The sequence below is a fragment of the Polypterus senegalus genome, chromosome 1 (genome assembly GCF_016835505.1).
Source record: "Polypterus senegalus isolate Bchr_013 chromosome 1, ASM1683550v1, whole genome shotgun sequence".
In the NCBI taxonomy this organism is placed as follows: Eukaryota; Metazoa; Chordata; class Cladistia; order Polypteriformes; family Polypteridae; genus Polypterus; species Polypterus senegalus.
In genome coordinates this window covers 83,353,594-83,370,898 of record NC_053154.1, presented here as the reverse complement: position 1 = coordinate 83,370,898, position 17,305 = coordinate 83,353,594, and the positions used below count along the sequence as shown (strand labels likewise).

The window sequence follows — 17,305 nt, the reverse complement described above, 5'->3', positions numbered from 1 at the left end:
CCCTTGGGATTAATAAAGTGAGAAGTAGTGAGAATAACAAGTAGTTTTGCATTTTAGTTTAGAATGTTCTCATAGCAGGGATATTTTAAGTACATTGTGTCATTCTCAGTAACGTTTTACATCAACAGTCAATTATAACTTGAGCCCATGTAAACAAGAGTTAAGATTTGTGAATTCTTAAGTACTTATTGCTTAGTTTACAGCAGTGAACTATTTTGTGTAAAATATATTAAGCATGCCTAATTAACTTTTTCTTCAGAGCATATAGTGTGGATAGCAGCCTACTACCAGATCTAATTAAGCAACACAAAATGGGTAACAATTTCTTGCTACTTTTTTTGGTTTGTCTACATTATTGATAAAAACATTAAACTTACAAATTGTATTTGTTGGTGTCTCCAGAAAATAACATTGATATTTGTGTTTCATCCTTAGGCTAAGGGAACTGTGTATTAAACTTATGTTCCTTCATCCTGTGGATTATGGGAGGAAGGCCGAAGAGCTACTTTGGAGGAAAGTTTATTATGAAGTTATACAACTCATCAAAACGAATAAAAAGGTTTGTGTTTGCTTTCTTTTTTTTCTCCACCTATTATTCATTATGCACTGTTCTGAATTTGTAAAAGAATCAATTTTTATTTTGCAAAAAATTCTGAATGCCTAGTTTTTACTACATCATGCTCGTAGCAATGTTCTCTTTTCCTGCTGATGAGTAACTCTTTAGTAAATGTAGAAAAACATGATCAGATTAGCTCTGACACATTCTGAGAAAGCTTTGTTTAATAGGCTTTAAAGTTACTCAACATGCATTCATAATGACAAGTATTCAGAACCTTTGCTGTGGCACTGTACATTTAGGTTGGGTCACTGATGTGTCTATAACTTGATTGCAGCCCACCTGTGACAAACTTAATGGATTGGACATAGTTTAGAAACGCTCACACCTGTGTATATGAGGTCTCACAACTTGCACTGCCTGTCGGGACAAAACTCAAGCCAAGAAATCCAAGGAAATTTCTGTGTTCAAATTGTGATGAGATACAGATCAAGGCAAGAGTATAAAACCACTTCTAAAGATGTGTGTTTCCAGGAGCACAGTGGCCTCAATAATTGTGTAAAGGAATAAGTTTGGAACTTGTACTAGAAATGTCCTTCTGGCCAAACTGAGTAACAGGGTAACAAATTGATTTTAGTGTAATGTCTGTGAAAAATTGAAATTGATTTTCATATCTTTAAAGTATACATTTTTTGGCAAAATTATGCTTTTTTGCACTGCGTAGCGCTCCTGGACAACTACTTCTCAATAAAGAGAGAACCTTTTCGAACAAGCAATTTCTGATATACAGACATGTACAAATTTGTTTCTTTCCTTGCAGCTCATTGGAAAAAAAGTGCCATATGTCTCCTGAAAAGTGATTAATTGAAAAACAGTTGTCCCATGTATTCCTACATGCCTTTAATATGTCAAGTAAAGCAAAGCAAGTGTTAAAAAAGAAATGAAACACAGCTTTTCTACAGATATTCTAAAATGACCAGAACAGATTTGTTGGTTCCCCTTAAAAGATCATAAATAATTGGTTTAGAGTGATTTCTTTTTCAAACTTAGCTGTTTTCTTAATTAGTTTCACATGTCTTCAATCATGCAATCATTCAGCCTATTTAAATGGAAAAAAGTAGTTTTGTATCATGTTTACAATCCTTGTGTGTCCCACGCTGATCATAGTCCAGAGAAAGCAAAGGAGAGAGTTGTTTGAGGAGGTCAGAAAGAAAATTTATAGACAAGCATGTTACAGGCATAGGTGATAGGATCATCTCCAAGTAGGTTAATGCTCCTGTGACAACAATTGCAAATAATATTTAGAAGTTTATGGTCTATGGAACAGTATCCAGACTCCCTGGACGTGGCCACAAAAGGAAAGTCAACCAGATATGGGCAGATCAATAATGAGAATGGTAGACAAAAAAGCAAGGACAGCTTTCTAAAGAGATACAAGCTGAACGTCAAGATCCATCAGTGTGTTATCACACCATCTGTCACTTTTTGAGTGGCAGTAGGCTAAATAGAAGAAGAACCAGGAGGACTCCACTGTTGAAAGAAAAATATTGTAGGAGAATGACTTTTGGACAGATCAGACAAAACTGGAGTCTTTTTGCAAATCACATCAGCTGTGTGTCCACAGATGAAAAAATGAAGCTCTCAAAAAAAAGAACACCATACCCACTGTGAAACATGGAGAAGGCTCTGCATCTGGCATGGGTTGCCTGGAGTCTCTTTAGGGAAGAATGAAATTTTAGGACAGTCAACAAAGCAAATCTGTTTTTTGTTAAATCTATATATATATATATATATATATATATATATAAAATTCTTTTTGCGTTTGAAACAGAAATAACGTATGACCACGCGAAACGGAAATTACGTTTGACCAGAGAACATATTATAATACAGGAACTAATCACTTCATTTGTGGATGACATTTTTATAACGTCTTTGTGAATTGTTATTATTTGTGTGAGAGTTATTTTACTGATATTGAAAAGAAGTAAACACAAACACGTTGATATATGCCATAGAGGTGCACCCTGCATCCACCTCTTCCAGCCCTCCTCTCTGGACTCCAGCGCTGAGCCGTCCGCCACCAGGCACGTTCTGACAGAGAAGTTTTATTTATTCGTCCATGTGACTGTCGCAGAAACTGCCACATTATATGTTTTTTTTAATTGACAGTACTTGATATTAGAAGAGATGAGGAAAACAGCGTTGCGGCTTTCTACTTTTTAACTGCGCTGAGCTGTAAACAATGTGAAGACGACACCGCCTTCAGCGGCGAGGGGTTGTGAGATCAAAGTGGACGCTCAGAGGTGCGGAATGTCGGGCTGCTCCGCCAGGTCGGGAGCTTCGCAGTTTTGGGCAGCGTCCTCTCTTCTTGCACTGTTTGTGACACTTCGAGTGCCCCGTCGGCTCCTGGGAGAGTGGAAATCTTTGTGAATGAGTGTAATTGGCGCCATTGAAGCAAGACTCTTTGTAAATTGTGCTGCACGACTACTTACTGCCCTTAAGGTGAGTTCAGGTCACTAAAACCCCACAACATTCAAGGTTGCTTTTGTGATTAATTCTTTTAAGAAGATGGAGGGTTTTGTGGTGATTCGGGTTCTTTCCATGCTCCCAACCGTCTTCATGGGAGCCTTTGAACCGTACACCGTCGGTAATGTTACTGATGAGCTTAGCAGTGAGGCACAACAAAGCAAGGGGATGGTGAAAAAGTGTCAAGTGTTTTTATTTAAAAACAACAACAAAAACAAGGTGTTCAAAATAAGTGCAGTGCATTCAAAACTCATTAAATAAATAATCCATTAAAACCGGCTTTTTCTCTGTCTCCCCACAGCTTCCTGCTTTTTCCTCCTGCAACCATCCGTCCTTTCTTTCCTTTCTTTTCCTTCCTCTCTATCCGAATCGCGCTTCTGAATTTATCAAGAGGGCATGGCAGCTGTGCCAAATTGGTGACCCCAGGAACAATCACGGATGTGGACAGTTTCTCACCTGTGCACTTAGGTGAGAAATGCCCACACTGCGAATTGCCCTGACAACCGCTTCAGCCACACTACTACACCCCCTCGCTAAGCTGCGAGCGCGGTGATTTATTTAAAAATTGACTTTTTGTCGTGCGCTGTGGACCCGCTATACCTCAGGTTTACATCTAAGAAGATGTACCGACCTCTTCATGTTAAGTTTTGGACTTTGGGAATTGTTTGGACCTTCTGCCCGTTAAGCACGGAAGGGCAGCATCCAAATTTCTCAGAATAATTTTTCTCTTAAATCACAGGCACGTAGTGCAAGGTTGTCCGGCAGAAATTTGCAGGATCTCATAGAAAATGTAATTTCTATACCACAACGGTCATGTAGCACCTTTCACAAGGGATCTGCTACCTAGAGATGATCCAAATAAATTTAAGCTGCTGTTAGTGCTACTTACCTGTTGTGTTATTACGCCTTTAAAATGTACAGGGTGGGCCATTTATATGGATACACCTTAATAAAATGGGAATGGTTGGTGATATTAACTTCCTGTTTGTGGCACATTAGTATATGTGAGGGGGGAAACTTTTCATGATGGGTGTTGACCATGGTGGCCATTTGGAAGTCTGCCATTTTGGATCTAACTTTTTTGTTTTTTCAATAGGAAGAGGGTCATGTGACACATCAGACTTTTTGGGAAATTGTGAAATTTTCATTAAGCCTGGAGCTATTGTGGGTAGGGCTCAGGTGATGAGTCGATATGATTAGTTGACTGTAAGCACCTGGCGCCATCTTACAAATCTGTTAGTTTGTTGGACTTGTTGGACAGTTATCAGTGAATAGAGTACCGCACTTCATATCACATCTCTCTTCTTAGCCTCATTGCCAGTGTGCAGCACCTTGCAGTGCATCCAATCTGTTGTGTTGTGGGGCTTGGTGGGTTGTTTCTGTGAAGTCCATAGTACATTGAAGCAACAAGAGGGGTGGTGGTAACCCGTTAACTCCCTAACACACCTCACTTTGCACAGCATCACTCTTCTTTCCTTGTCACATATTATGCATAAAGGTTACAGCTTCTGTTATGTGGTGAGAAAGCAACACATACAGTGGCTAGGGATCACAGGTGGCCTAGGGCTTACTTCGTACATGAACTCATTTCATTCTTGAAATGAAAGATCCTGTGGTGGGAATGCACCTTATGTTATTAAGGTTAAGCCTGAGTTATACTTGGGAAGAGTATAATGATCCGCTTTACAGTGTTAAGCCTGAACAATTCTCAGAACAGTATTCTGCTGCCATCTGGTGGATGTTTAAACATCATGCTGCAATAAAATCATGAATATTTCTATGCATCTGATACTTTATGGTAAATCTTTGATAACTCATCAATATTCATGAGTAGGGCAAAGTCTTCAACCAAAAACACAACAGCAAATGAAAAGCCATAGAGGCAGTTTTAGAGCAAACTCCAATTGAGTCACTATTTGAATCAAGCAGTAGTAATGAAGATGTGAATTGGTCATCAGACTTTAACATTCATAGTGATACTGATGCCTTCGGCACTGTACCATTGAACCGTTGTGATTTGCCTTGTGACATAATGTCATGTGAAGCTTTACCATAGCTGTTTGGCAAAAATCCAAAATGATTGTGATCAAGTGCAAAGACAAGAAAAATGATAGCCCTAAGCAGTGTTCACAATGCAGCAGCTGTCAGTGTTCATGTCAGGGGAAATCACAAAGCCATGTACCATGCCACCCAACAATAGCACAAAGGGTAAATTGATTGTGTTGACTGACATTCTTCCCTCTCATACACAAGAAAAACAAAATATATCTCCCTAAATATAAATTTCTCCGAAATGGTTCTTATAATGTTTTAAAGCTCTTTTCTGTGTATTTTGTATTAATACTATACTATCTCCAAAATGAAAAATTACCATGTTATGAGTGAGTATAATATTAAAAATTGAATAGTGAAAAAAATAATTTAAAAATTATTTTAATTTGGTGGGGGTTGGGTTGATTTTTCAATCCTATTTTTTGTAAAAATTGATCTATTTGTATGGAATGATTACAATAAAATCAATAAAATAAAAATACAAAAATTGTTATTTATTTTTTTTTTTTTAACTAAAGCTAGCTTATATTGTCATGAAAATTTCCAGAAAAATTGGTCTTTGGTTTTTGAGTTGTTGCTGAGTTATCATTAATAAATAGAAAATAACTTTTAGAATACTGTAAGAACTTTTTAGCAGATTAAATAGGATTTTCTACAAAGTAATGATGACTGCAGGGAGTGGAAATTGTATTTTGCCATATGCAGAAAGAATCCAGACACCATAAATAAAACTGGTCATTTCTTTGCAAACAAAAATTATTTTTGTATTGAAAAGGTAAAAAAGCACAGTAGACTATTCATTTTACAGTATCTAACAAATGATAACACAGTGCTGAGTCATTTAATGAAATGTACAACTTGGAAACAAAAAATGTACACTGATTCAGCAGGTAACACTTAAACTGACAGGGCTTGCTACCAATGAGAAAAATACCTAAAATATTGTCTACACTTGTTGATCACATGGGATGATTTGACTGTTCCATCAATGCTTCTATCCCAAATTTTCAAGTGTCCAGCCTTAGGAAATGGAAGTTAACCTTTTGAAATTGGTAGGTTATACAATGTTGTAAACAGATATTACCTTATGCAGTCCAAGAGAGGAATTTCCTAAAAAAAAAAAGATGCTTACCATTACCTGATACTTTGAGGTCCAGATTGGTATTCTGTAGGTTGTGAAAATGCTCCTATTAGCCTAAACACTACTTTTTCCTGCCTTAGGCCGGGTTTATACCTCACGCAACGCATGCTGTAGCAGATGCTCCTGCTATGCAAGCGTTGTAATGTTTATACTTGCATGCGTACTTTACATAAATTTGGAGGAATCCAGCTGGTGGAAGTCCGAGATATCATCATGGTGAGAACAAGTTCGGCTTCTCTGTGTTGTGAATTGCCTGGAACACCCATTAAATTCCGATGATACCATACCACAATATCTCTGAAAAGGATGTTTAGTGATTGAATCCATCAATCCAGGGATGTGTCCATTCCAGCAAGCAAGGCTGAAACAAACTCTGGATGGGCATTGGCACATCGCAAGGTGAATACAAGCACACACATACACTAGTGTCATTTTAGTGTAACCAAATCTGCATATCTTTGGAAGGAAACCAGAGCACACTGTGGAAACCCAGCAGGAAAACATGTAAATTCTAAGCAGGGAATACCAGTGACGTGACTCCCTGCGAGACAGCAGTGCTACCACTCTGCCACCGTGTCACCCCCATGTGTGTAGTAATTAACAGTATTCATTATTTAAACAAAATTTAACGATTTATCTGTAAAATGTAACATGCATACTTTAATGCATTTCATCATGAAAGTGATATCAAGTATAAATCTAAAGATTCTAAATTTGCAGAGAGTTGGAATATCATACATTTAATGTGTTCTGTGTGGCGATCTATTGCTGCTTGCCGCTGCTGTCAGGTTCAAGAAGCTCGTAGCGATTAAATACTGGGATGTGGTTTACGACGGTCTGCTTTAATGATAAAGTAAACTGAGGTTAAAGTGGACATTTCAAGATTAAAGCCGAAATATCCACTCTAATCACAAATTTCATGTTTTCACCCTCATTTTTTTTCTCTGTGGCTCAAATACAGCACTGTACATTATGTTGGTGTTGTGAAGTTGCAAAAAAAAAAAAAAAAGATGGCACAAAAGATATGAGAGACTTTTAAAATGTATCGTGTCATTGCGATCTGGAATATGCGATGCGTGAATATGAAAGCACCACAAATGCATCTGTATGTCGGCATTTTGCTTCACCACATCGAACCATTCATCAAACATCAAAGTACGCACATCGATCCCGGAGGGTCCTCAAAGCGGCTTTCTGTCACATGTAGATAGTAAACAGAGACTCTGACGTCACATTCCAACTTTTAGCACACTGCTTTTCCTGACTTTTTGCTGTTATTGCAACTCGCGGATGTGTCACATTAATTTCTGAGGACGTGCTCAGAGGACGTGTCAAATGAATGCTGGGAACACGTGGCAGCCATGTTGCGTGCACGTACGCATTCTGAGTGTAAAGTATAAACGAGCCCGTAGACTGGGGTTATACCTCACGTGACGTATGCTGCAGCGGACACTCCTGCTACCCAAGTGTTGTAGTGTTTATACTTGCGCGCATACTTTACTTAAATCTGGAGGAATCCACCAGGTGGCAGTGTGAGATATCACTGTGAGAACAGGTTTGGCTTCTCTGTGTTGTGAATTGCCTAGAACACCCATTAAATTCCGATGACACCCTACCGCAATATCTCTGAAAAGAATGTTTATTGATTAAATCCGTCAATCCTGGGATGTGTCCATTCCAGCAAGCATTGGGCACAAGTGAGAAACAATCTTTGGACAAGGCCTCAGCTCATTGCAAGGTGAATACAAGCACACACATACACTAGCGTAATTTTAGCGGCACCAGATCTGCATATCTTTGGAAGGAAACTGGAGCACAGTGTGGAATCCAAACAGGGAATACCAGCGACAGGACTCTCGGCGAGACATCAGTGCTACCGCTCCGCCACCATGTCACCCCCATGTTTGTAATTAACAGTACTCATTATTTAAAAGAAATTAACGATTTATCTGTAAAATGTAACATACACACTTTAATGCATTTCATCATGAAAGTGATATCAAGTATAAATCTAAAGATTCTAAATGTACAGAGAGTTGGAATATCATACATTTAATGTGTTTTGCGTGGTGATCTATTGCTGCTTGCCCTAGCGATTTAAAAACTGGGATGACTTTTACGATGGTCTGCTTTAATGGTAAAGTAAACTAGAAGGTTAAAGTAGACATTTTGAGATTAAAGCCGGAATTTCCACTTTAATCACAAAATACACGTTTTCACCAAGTCCTTAATTTTTTTTTCTCTCAGAGGCTCTCATACAGCGCTGTGTACTATGTTACTGTTGTGAAGTTGCAAAAAAAAAAAAGATGGCACAAAAGATGGTATGTGAGACTTTTAAAATGTATCATGTCATTATGATTGGGAACATGCAACGCTTGAATATAAAAATACCACGAATGCATCTGTATGTTGGCATTTTGCTTCACCACATCGAACCATTCATCAAACATGAAAGCGTGCACATCAATCCCTGTAGGATCTGCATAGAGGCTTTGTCACATGTAGATAGTAAACAGAGATTCTGATGTCACGTTCCGTCTTTTAGCACACTGCACTCCCAGACTTTTTGCTGGTACTGCAACTCGTGCACGCGTTGCGTTAATTTCTGAGGACGCGTGAAATCAATGCTGGGAACGCATGGCAGCCAGGATGCGAGCACGGACGCGTTCTGAGCGTGAAGTATAAACGAGCCCTAAAGCTAAATGTTATCGTTAATAACATAAGGACCCTCTTAATGGCCCAAGTGTGACAAATTATAATGCAGCTGTATATGTAGATAACAGGCTGTGGTGTAGTAAAGGTGTATGACACTGTATAGGACGTACCTCAGAACAACTCTGAAGATCAAACTGATTGTTGTTGTCAGAAGAACTAAATGGTGAGTGGTAAATTTGGCCTGAAAACAAAATTTGAGAATACAGTATTAATGTCAGTATTTCAGTTTATTTTCCATAAAATGTTGTGTGCTTTGAAAAAAGACCATATTAACACAAGATAATCCTTTAAAAATTATGTTTCTTTAAATATCCCCTTTGAAGTTGTCACCCGTGTTTATATTGTAGTAGAAGAGTGCTATGTACTTGTTTACGCCAAAATTTTGCAAATAAGCATTATTGTAAAAATTTGTAGATAACCCTCAAGCATGCATATAAAGCAGAGGACCAGAAAAGGTACCTGGACTACCACTTTTGCAAAGCAGGTAACCCAGCAGACTACTGTATTCTTTTACAGTTTGTCCACTCGTGCTAAGCACCACCCTAGCATTTACATTAACATACATGTATAACATGGTAAATATTACACAAAGAGCAACTTTAAAAAAAAAATAAGTTAAAGATGACACATCCACGACTAAGTGAAGGAGAAAGAGCGGCGCGATGAAAAGAAATACAAAAGCGATGGATAGAAAAGAATGCAGATTTCGGGAAAAAAAATGGAATATAAGCAAAGTCTTGGCAAAGGAACAAAGAGCAGCTTTAAAAAAAAAAAATGAAAAATTAAAGATGACACAACCATGACTAAGCGAAGCAGAAAGAGAAGCGTAACAAAAAGAAACACAAAGGTGCAGTAGAGAAAAGAGTGAAAATTAAAAAAAAAAAAAAAAAAAAGGTAAGCAATGACTTAGTGAAGAAGAAAGATCTGCCCGTTTAAATGCTGAACCAGTTGGTGGTGGTAGTACGGAAGAACATCAATTTACAATATCCCACAGAATATCTACAAACGTTAACACCATCTGGTCTCTCACTGGCCAAATTACTGTTGAAAGAAGAATGTATCGTGATGTTATTGCATAATTAATGTGTCAGTGATGGGCTATGCAGTGGGCCAAGATTAGTTGTATTAAAAATTGGTCAAACAATTGTAACTTGTAAAATTTGAACAGATGGCAAGAAAGGTAATGTAGTACATATTCCGCGAGTAACATTAGATACAAAAGGAGATGTTGATATGCCATTTGTATTAAAATGTTTATAGTTTCCTGTGAGAATAGCTTTTGCAATGCCAATTAACAAATCCTAAGGGCAAACATTCGAAAAAGTCGGTTTATTTATAAGAGAGAAAGATACGATATTCACTCACGGCCAGTTATACGTTGCATTATCACGATGTAAGACCAAGCAGGGAATCAAAATTCAATGCAATCTTGAAGAAAAGTTCAGTCTAAATACTGTTTTTACTGAAGTGTTAAAGTAAAAGTGAACATAATGTGTATATATGTAACAATTAACAAAAAAAAAAGAATTTAATTAAAATGTATTTCGAGTTATCCAAAACTGGGAGTTGACGAGCGAAGCAAGCAGGGGGTGGAGCCCCCTAGTTTGTTAAAAAAGATAAAGTAAAATAAAAAAAAAAGAAAATTTTCACAAGTGTCATACTTATTTTCAAATTCACGGTTACTGATGATGGTGTTTAACTGTCCAATTCAATGATGGTGAACGTTTTGCCAAATGAGAACTTGCGAAGATTACTTGCATACAGTAATCCCTCCTAGGTGAAAATCCGCGAAGTGGAAACCATATGTTTGTATGGTTATTTTGATATATTTTAAGCCCTTATAAACTCTCCCACACTGTTAACATTATTAGAGCCCTCTAGACATGAAATAAGACCCTTTAGTCAAAAGTTTAAACTGTGCTCCATGACAAGACTGAGATGGCAGTTCTTTCTCACAATTAAAAGAATGCAAACATATCTTCTCTTCAAAGGAGTGCCGGTCAGGAGCAGAGAATGTCAGAGAGAGAGCGCTCGCTAAGAAAAGCAAACAATCAAAAAATCAATACGTGCTTTTAAGTATGCAGAAGCACCACAATGAAGCGGCATTTTGTAGAGGAGCGTCCGTATCTTCTAGGCAAACAGCCTCTGTGCAAACAGCCCCTCTGCTCACACCCCCTTTGTCAGGCAGAGAGAGTGAGAGAGATAGAGAGAAGCAAACAATGAAGCACCGCGCGGGAAGCATATCTTATATCATTGAGGAGTTTTAGTTAATATGTAATACATGCTCTGATTGGGTAGCTTCTAAGCCATCCACCAATAGCGTCCCTTGTATGAAATCAACTGGGCAAACAAACTGAGGAAGCATGTACCATAAATTAAAAGACCCATTGTCTGCAGAAAGCCGCGAAACAGTGAAAAATCCGTGATATATATTTAGATGTGCTTACATTTAAAATCCGCGATAGAGTGAAGCCGCGAAAGTCGAAGCGCAATATAGCGAGAGATTACTGTATATTAATGTCGATTATTAAGAAACCAAGTTTCTGCCTTAACCAGACTTTTCACCTTAACCCAATTGTGTGTGCATGTAAACACATTAAATGTTCATGAGTTGGGCTAATAACAGACTTAAATAAAATTAAAAAAATAAGATGTAAGAATGCAGAATTTTAAAATTGCCTACCACATCTTATTTTTAACTTTAAATAACTGCACCTCAAGACTTTGTTAGTCAAGTTTAAATAATAATTTTTTAATATCATCATCACTAGACCCCCATCTTGGCCTGGTGTCCTAAGAGAGTTAGGAAAGCTGCAGTTAGAGGCAGAAAGCTCATTAAAAAAATAGTGCTTCACTCTTCAAAATTCTGCAAAGTCTCAGTGAGAAATAAGAAATTGAGCTGGTGAGATACAAAGTCGGCATTTACAATATCAATTGTGTTGACTACAGATGTCACATTGATAAAGGCTTTCTTAATTGAAACAGGTCTATTGGCTAATGCTGATAAATATTTTAGGTTTCTGTGAGTCACTTCATCATCTGAGGAGACCATCCACCTGGCCCTCTCTGAATAAAATGCACATTTCCTTAATTTTCAATAAAATGCCCATCTACCCAGTTTTATGTGATACCTTGAGCAGGGAAGCATATATGACCACCAGTTTAGACCTTTAAGCTTCACAGAAGAAAGTTGACATCCTGTATGTATTTGAATACATAAAATATTTTCACTTTAAGGCTATCCAGTGGGGCCTGGCAACCATAAACCAGCATAGCCTTAATCACAATTTAGATAATGGAGACCACAAACTAAATGATTGCAAGCAAAGTGCAGTAGGTAACAAACAGATGGCTACTCAATACATATACTGGTGCTATCTTCAAAGTGATTTGAATTGTGTGCTCAAAACCATGACATTTTTGTGTTTTGAGGAAGAAGTGAGAAGTGGATGAAATTGGTGATGACATTTGATTTTATGTGTGACTTTGTAATCTGTTTCCATTCTCTATTAGGATCAATGTGTATGGCAAGCAAATATCTTATGAACAAAAATTTTTTAGAATTATGTTAAAACATTTTTTGGAGTCATCTTGCATCTGCAAAAGGAAAAATACTGTATATATAAAAATGTATTGTAGCTCCAAGGCTCCACAGTGATTAACCCACACAATGTTATTTTTGACCTACATTTTCTTCTAGCTGGTTCTCTGGTAATCAGTTGTCTTAAACTGCTCCTGTACACCCAGTTAGATGTTTTTTTTTTTTTTTGGTAACTCTGAACCGTTCATTCTTAAATTAGCAGAATATACGAGGTGCGGCAGAAAAGTAATGAGACTGGCAACACTGCAAGCGATCTGGCAACGCGCGCTGTTGTCCTTGATAGAGCACGCGTGTATCAGTACCCTCCCATAGCTAAGTGCGAGTTTCAACTCCTTCCGTTAACTACGTGATTTTTGTGACTGCTATTAGCGAAGTTGTGTTTTTGGTTGTGCGTCATGCAAAATGGAACAGCGGAATTTGGAGTAACGTTGTGCCATTAAACTGCAAGTGTGACGTTTGAAAAGGGAAAAACAGGCCTATGGGGAATATTCTTTATCCCGAGCTCAAGTTTTTCGCTGCCCACAAATCATTTTTGGAAGGCAGAAAACACGTTGAAGATGAACACCGTTCAGGGAGGACTTCAACTTCAAAAACCAATGAAAACATCGAACGTGTGAACACTCTTGTGAGATCAGACCGTCGTTTAACATTAAGAATGTTGAGTGAACAATTAAATTTGAACAGATTTACCGTTCATCAAATTTTGACTGAACATTTGCACATGCGAAAGGTCTGTGCCAAAATGGTGCCGAAAAACTGCCCTCTCCATAACAGAATTTTTGACGTCAAAAGGCATTCCTGTGGTTCCCCAGCCCCCTTATTCACCTGACCTCAGTCCGTGTGACTTTTTCTTTTTTCCTAAACTGAAAAATGTCCTCAAGGGACGTCATTTCGGGACTTTAGAAAACATCCAAAAGAGTGTAACGGACATGCTGAAGACCATACCGGTTGAAGACTTCCAGCGCTGCTACCAACAGTGGGAACAACGTCTCCATCGGTGTGTAGCTGCCCAAGGGAACTACTTTGAAGGGGATAACATTGATGTTTGAAAAAAATTTTAACTTTGGTAAATAAAAAATCAGTCTCATTACTTTTCTGCCACACCTCGTACAGGATGAGCCAAAACGAAGTACCACATTTCAAAGATTTATTCTAAAAAAATTTTATAAGATAAAATAAATTTAATTTTGATACAAAGGATATACAAAATGCATTTTTTCACTGTCTTTTAAAAATGTCTTCAAGGTGGTAGCCATCATTAGCGATACACTCTTCAAGACAATTTCTGAACACTTGCATGACTGTTCAGCCAATTCAAGGGGAATACCGGCGATTCTGAGGCAAATAGCGTCCTTGATAGCTTCAAGGTTTTGAGGTCAGTGTGTGTATACTTTTGACTTGAGAGAGCCCCACAAGAAGAAATTGCACGACGCGAGATCAGGCGAACGTGAACGCCACCCGACATCTCTGCTCAGGGATATTGGCTTCCCCAGATACATCTCCTGCAAAACTTTCATGGATTTCCACGCCGTATGAGCTGTTGCTCGATCCTGTTGAAACCAGGCATTCAATACATCTGTTTCTTCCAGTTGGGGCTGCAAATAGTTCTCTAGCATTTCAATGCAATATTCTGAAGTGACAGTTACCATTGCTCCCCCTCCTCAAAAAAAATAAAGGCCTACAATGCCAAATTCTACAACGGTGACCCAAACTGCAACACACTTACTGTACAAGGGTCTCAGATGAAGTTCACGGGGGTTGGTGTCAGCCCATTAGCGAACGTTTTGCTTATTTACGCAACCATTCAAATGGAAATGTGCCTTGTCGCTGCACATGAAGATGGCATCTCGAACGGTTTGTAGAATGTTCGCACACAACTCTCTTCGGCTCTCCTAGTTTCTCTCAGCGAGTTCCTGCACTACCATCATTTTGTATGGATGGAAATTGAGGTCGTCGTGCAAAATCCTCCTCAAAGACGTGTTGGAAATGCCTAAGGCAGAAACATGTTTGCTTGCTGAATGTCTAGGAGACTACAAAATTGATGCACTTACAGCGTGGATGTTTTCAGGCATTCATATAGTCAGAGGGCGACCTGGAGATTTTCTGTTCATTGTTGCACTGAAGCATTTTTTTCCAATTTGAGACATCACCGAGGAATGCTGAAGTGTGTTCAGAAGGTGCGTTGCACAGTGATGATGAATTTGTTGTTTTTGAAGAATGCTTCGATAGCAATAGCATGGGGTGCACCAGACCAAAGCATATTCCAGACTGAAAACTGCAAGGGATCGCCTATCAAAGGACCCCAACCCTCTCGGCTGTCTCTACCTCGCTCAGTAAGCTTGAATAATGTAGTACTTCATTTTGGCTCACCCTGCAGATATACATTTTATTTTTGTCTTCTAATTAAAATTGTTTCCACCACTGATGAAATCAGGCCCATTTTAAAAATTTATCTTACTTTTAATATTTGATTGGAATTTTTGTAGGAATTATTTTTTTGTAATGGTACTCAACTAAATTGTATTGCTCATTGCAGTGTTGTATAATTGTGTTGAAAGATAATGTTTAAACTAAGGGTATATGTGTAATTTATCATAAAATGCTACCTGAATGTTGGTAGTTTGTTTTTATCCTTTTCAAGGTAATATAAAATGGTTGAATTAACTAATTAACAGTTGAAATTATCTTTACTTTTATAGATGCCATTAATATGTGAAATTTACTTTTTTATACAGGTGTATATTTTATTCTTTTTCTTCTCTTTACAGCACATTCATAGCCATAGTACTCTGGAATGTGCTTACAGGACCCACCTGATTGCTGGTGTTGGGTTTTACCAGCACTTGCTTCTTTACATACAGTCTCATTATCAATTGGAACTGCAAAACTGTATTGACTGGACCCATGTTACCGATCCTTTAATTGGTGAGTAGTTGTATTATTTATTTGGACATATCTTTAGCCAAGGCAGTTATCAATTTAAGGTATGGTGCAATGGTTTCAGAGCAGCTAGATGATAAGCTATCAGCATTATTAGAAAATAAAATTGAGTAAGTGCAAGTATGGCCAGACTGTTGTCAGGTATCATGCGAAGATGTCAGTAGTAGATAATGTAATGAATTTAGAGGTTTAGGTTTGAATAGCTAACATGTTATCTTCACTAGTAAAACTTACCCATTCACAATGTTTTTTTTCCCCAGTTCAATTAATGTACACATTCATCTATAAATGTACTCGGTTTTTCCAAACAATTCTTTTATGTATTCAAATTGTTTTGCATCTTGTTTCTGCCCCATTCACTCTTAAACCTGCGTTCCCTGAGTGTTGTTTAATGCTAAGACCTTCTCATTAAAGCAAATGGAAAGTAATTGCCATAATTCTGATTTTCCTTTTATTATAATGCTTCCAAGTACCCAGCTTTAAAGAGCCTCGATAGCCAACACATCATGTCCCACAGTTAATCTCTGTGTTACATGGTTGCTGGCTTGACACAGAAAGAATAAAAAAATGAGGTGTAATTAAAAATATTAACATCACTTTTAATTAAACATTGCTGCACCTGTAAAAGGAGGGATAAGTAGACAAATTTTGCAGACACTGACTTTATACTGTTACAATCCCACTTTTCAGAGTGAGTCCACAGGTGCTGACTGACTTTTTATTCTGAATGCCATGCTATAAATAGTACCCCCCTTTGCTCATTGGACATCATCAGAATAATTAAACAAGTCTGCCTTCAACCTGCCTGCCCTCTTTTATGTTAGTTGCATTTCTTACCTTGTTGCTGTCTGACTAACCAACCAACTCATATGTTGAAGCAGAGTCATCTTGTAGGATTATATTGAGAAGACAGAAACTGGAGTTAGTGTAATGCAGAAGAGAATTACAGGGAATTGTGTCAAGATACAAGAAATGCAATGGGCCTTTATTTACAGAGCAAAATAGAGGACTATTGTGAGTATAATAAGGATCAGAAATGGAAAAGACTGAATAATAACATTTTGGATGAACTGTGTAGCTAAAATTTTGGTAGCCTTTCTAGCAGTGAGTTACAGTAGTCATACCAAAAGCACGAGAGCCTGAGCAAGCAAGTGTTTAGTTTGAAGTAGGAAGGAAAAAATGATTTGTATGCATATCATGAAAAAAGAAATTACGTTAAGCTCAGTGAAGAAAAGAAATGATTGGAGAAGAGAGAATTATTGATGGTTGTAAGGATTATTGACATCTTCTGAGGGAAAAAAGTTCTGTTAATGGAGAAGCTGATGGAAAATGCAAGTGCATTTTTGCACCAAAACATTTCAGTTTAATTCCTTATGCACTAAGGGGTTTTAGGCATTATTGCGCCTAAATTACACACCCAAAAAATAAACTCTTACTCTGCTTATGAAGTAAAGGAGATATAAATGGCTAAATATAGCGAGTACAGCACTTCAAAATTTTAAAAGTACTTATATGATTTAAAACCTTTGGTTGAATTAATATCACACAAATAATTTGGTGCTGAAAACAGTCAGTGTCACTACTGGTAGCACGAGGTGATACCTGGACCCTACAGAGGTTGCACAGGTAGTCCAACTTCTCCAGGATGGCACATCAATACGTGTCACTGCCAGAAGGTTTGCTGTGTCTCCCTGCACAGTCTCAAGGGCATGGAGGAGATTCTAGGAGACAAGCATTTACTCTAGGAGAGCTGGAGAGGGCCATAGAAGGT

General features: G+C 37.9%; 1 protein-coding gene across 1 annotated transcript in view; it reads left to right on the top strand.

Annotated features, from left to right (window-relative positions):
- The window catches only part of smg5 (SMG5 nonsense mediated mRNA decay factor), a 197,693-nt gene that overhangs the window by 50,741 nt on the left and 129,647 nt on the right, over positions 1 to 17,305 (top strand). The window contains exons 3-4 of the mRNA XM_039752424.1: positions 436 to 559; positions 15,363 to 15,519. Of these exons, the coding sequence (XP_039608358.1) occupies positions 436 to 559; positions 15,363 to 15,519 (281 nt within the window). The remainder of the gene's footprint in view (positions 1 to 435; positions 560 to 15,362; positions 15,520 to 17,305) is intronic.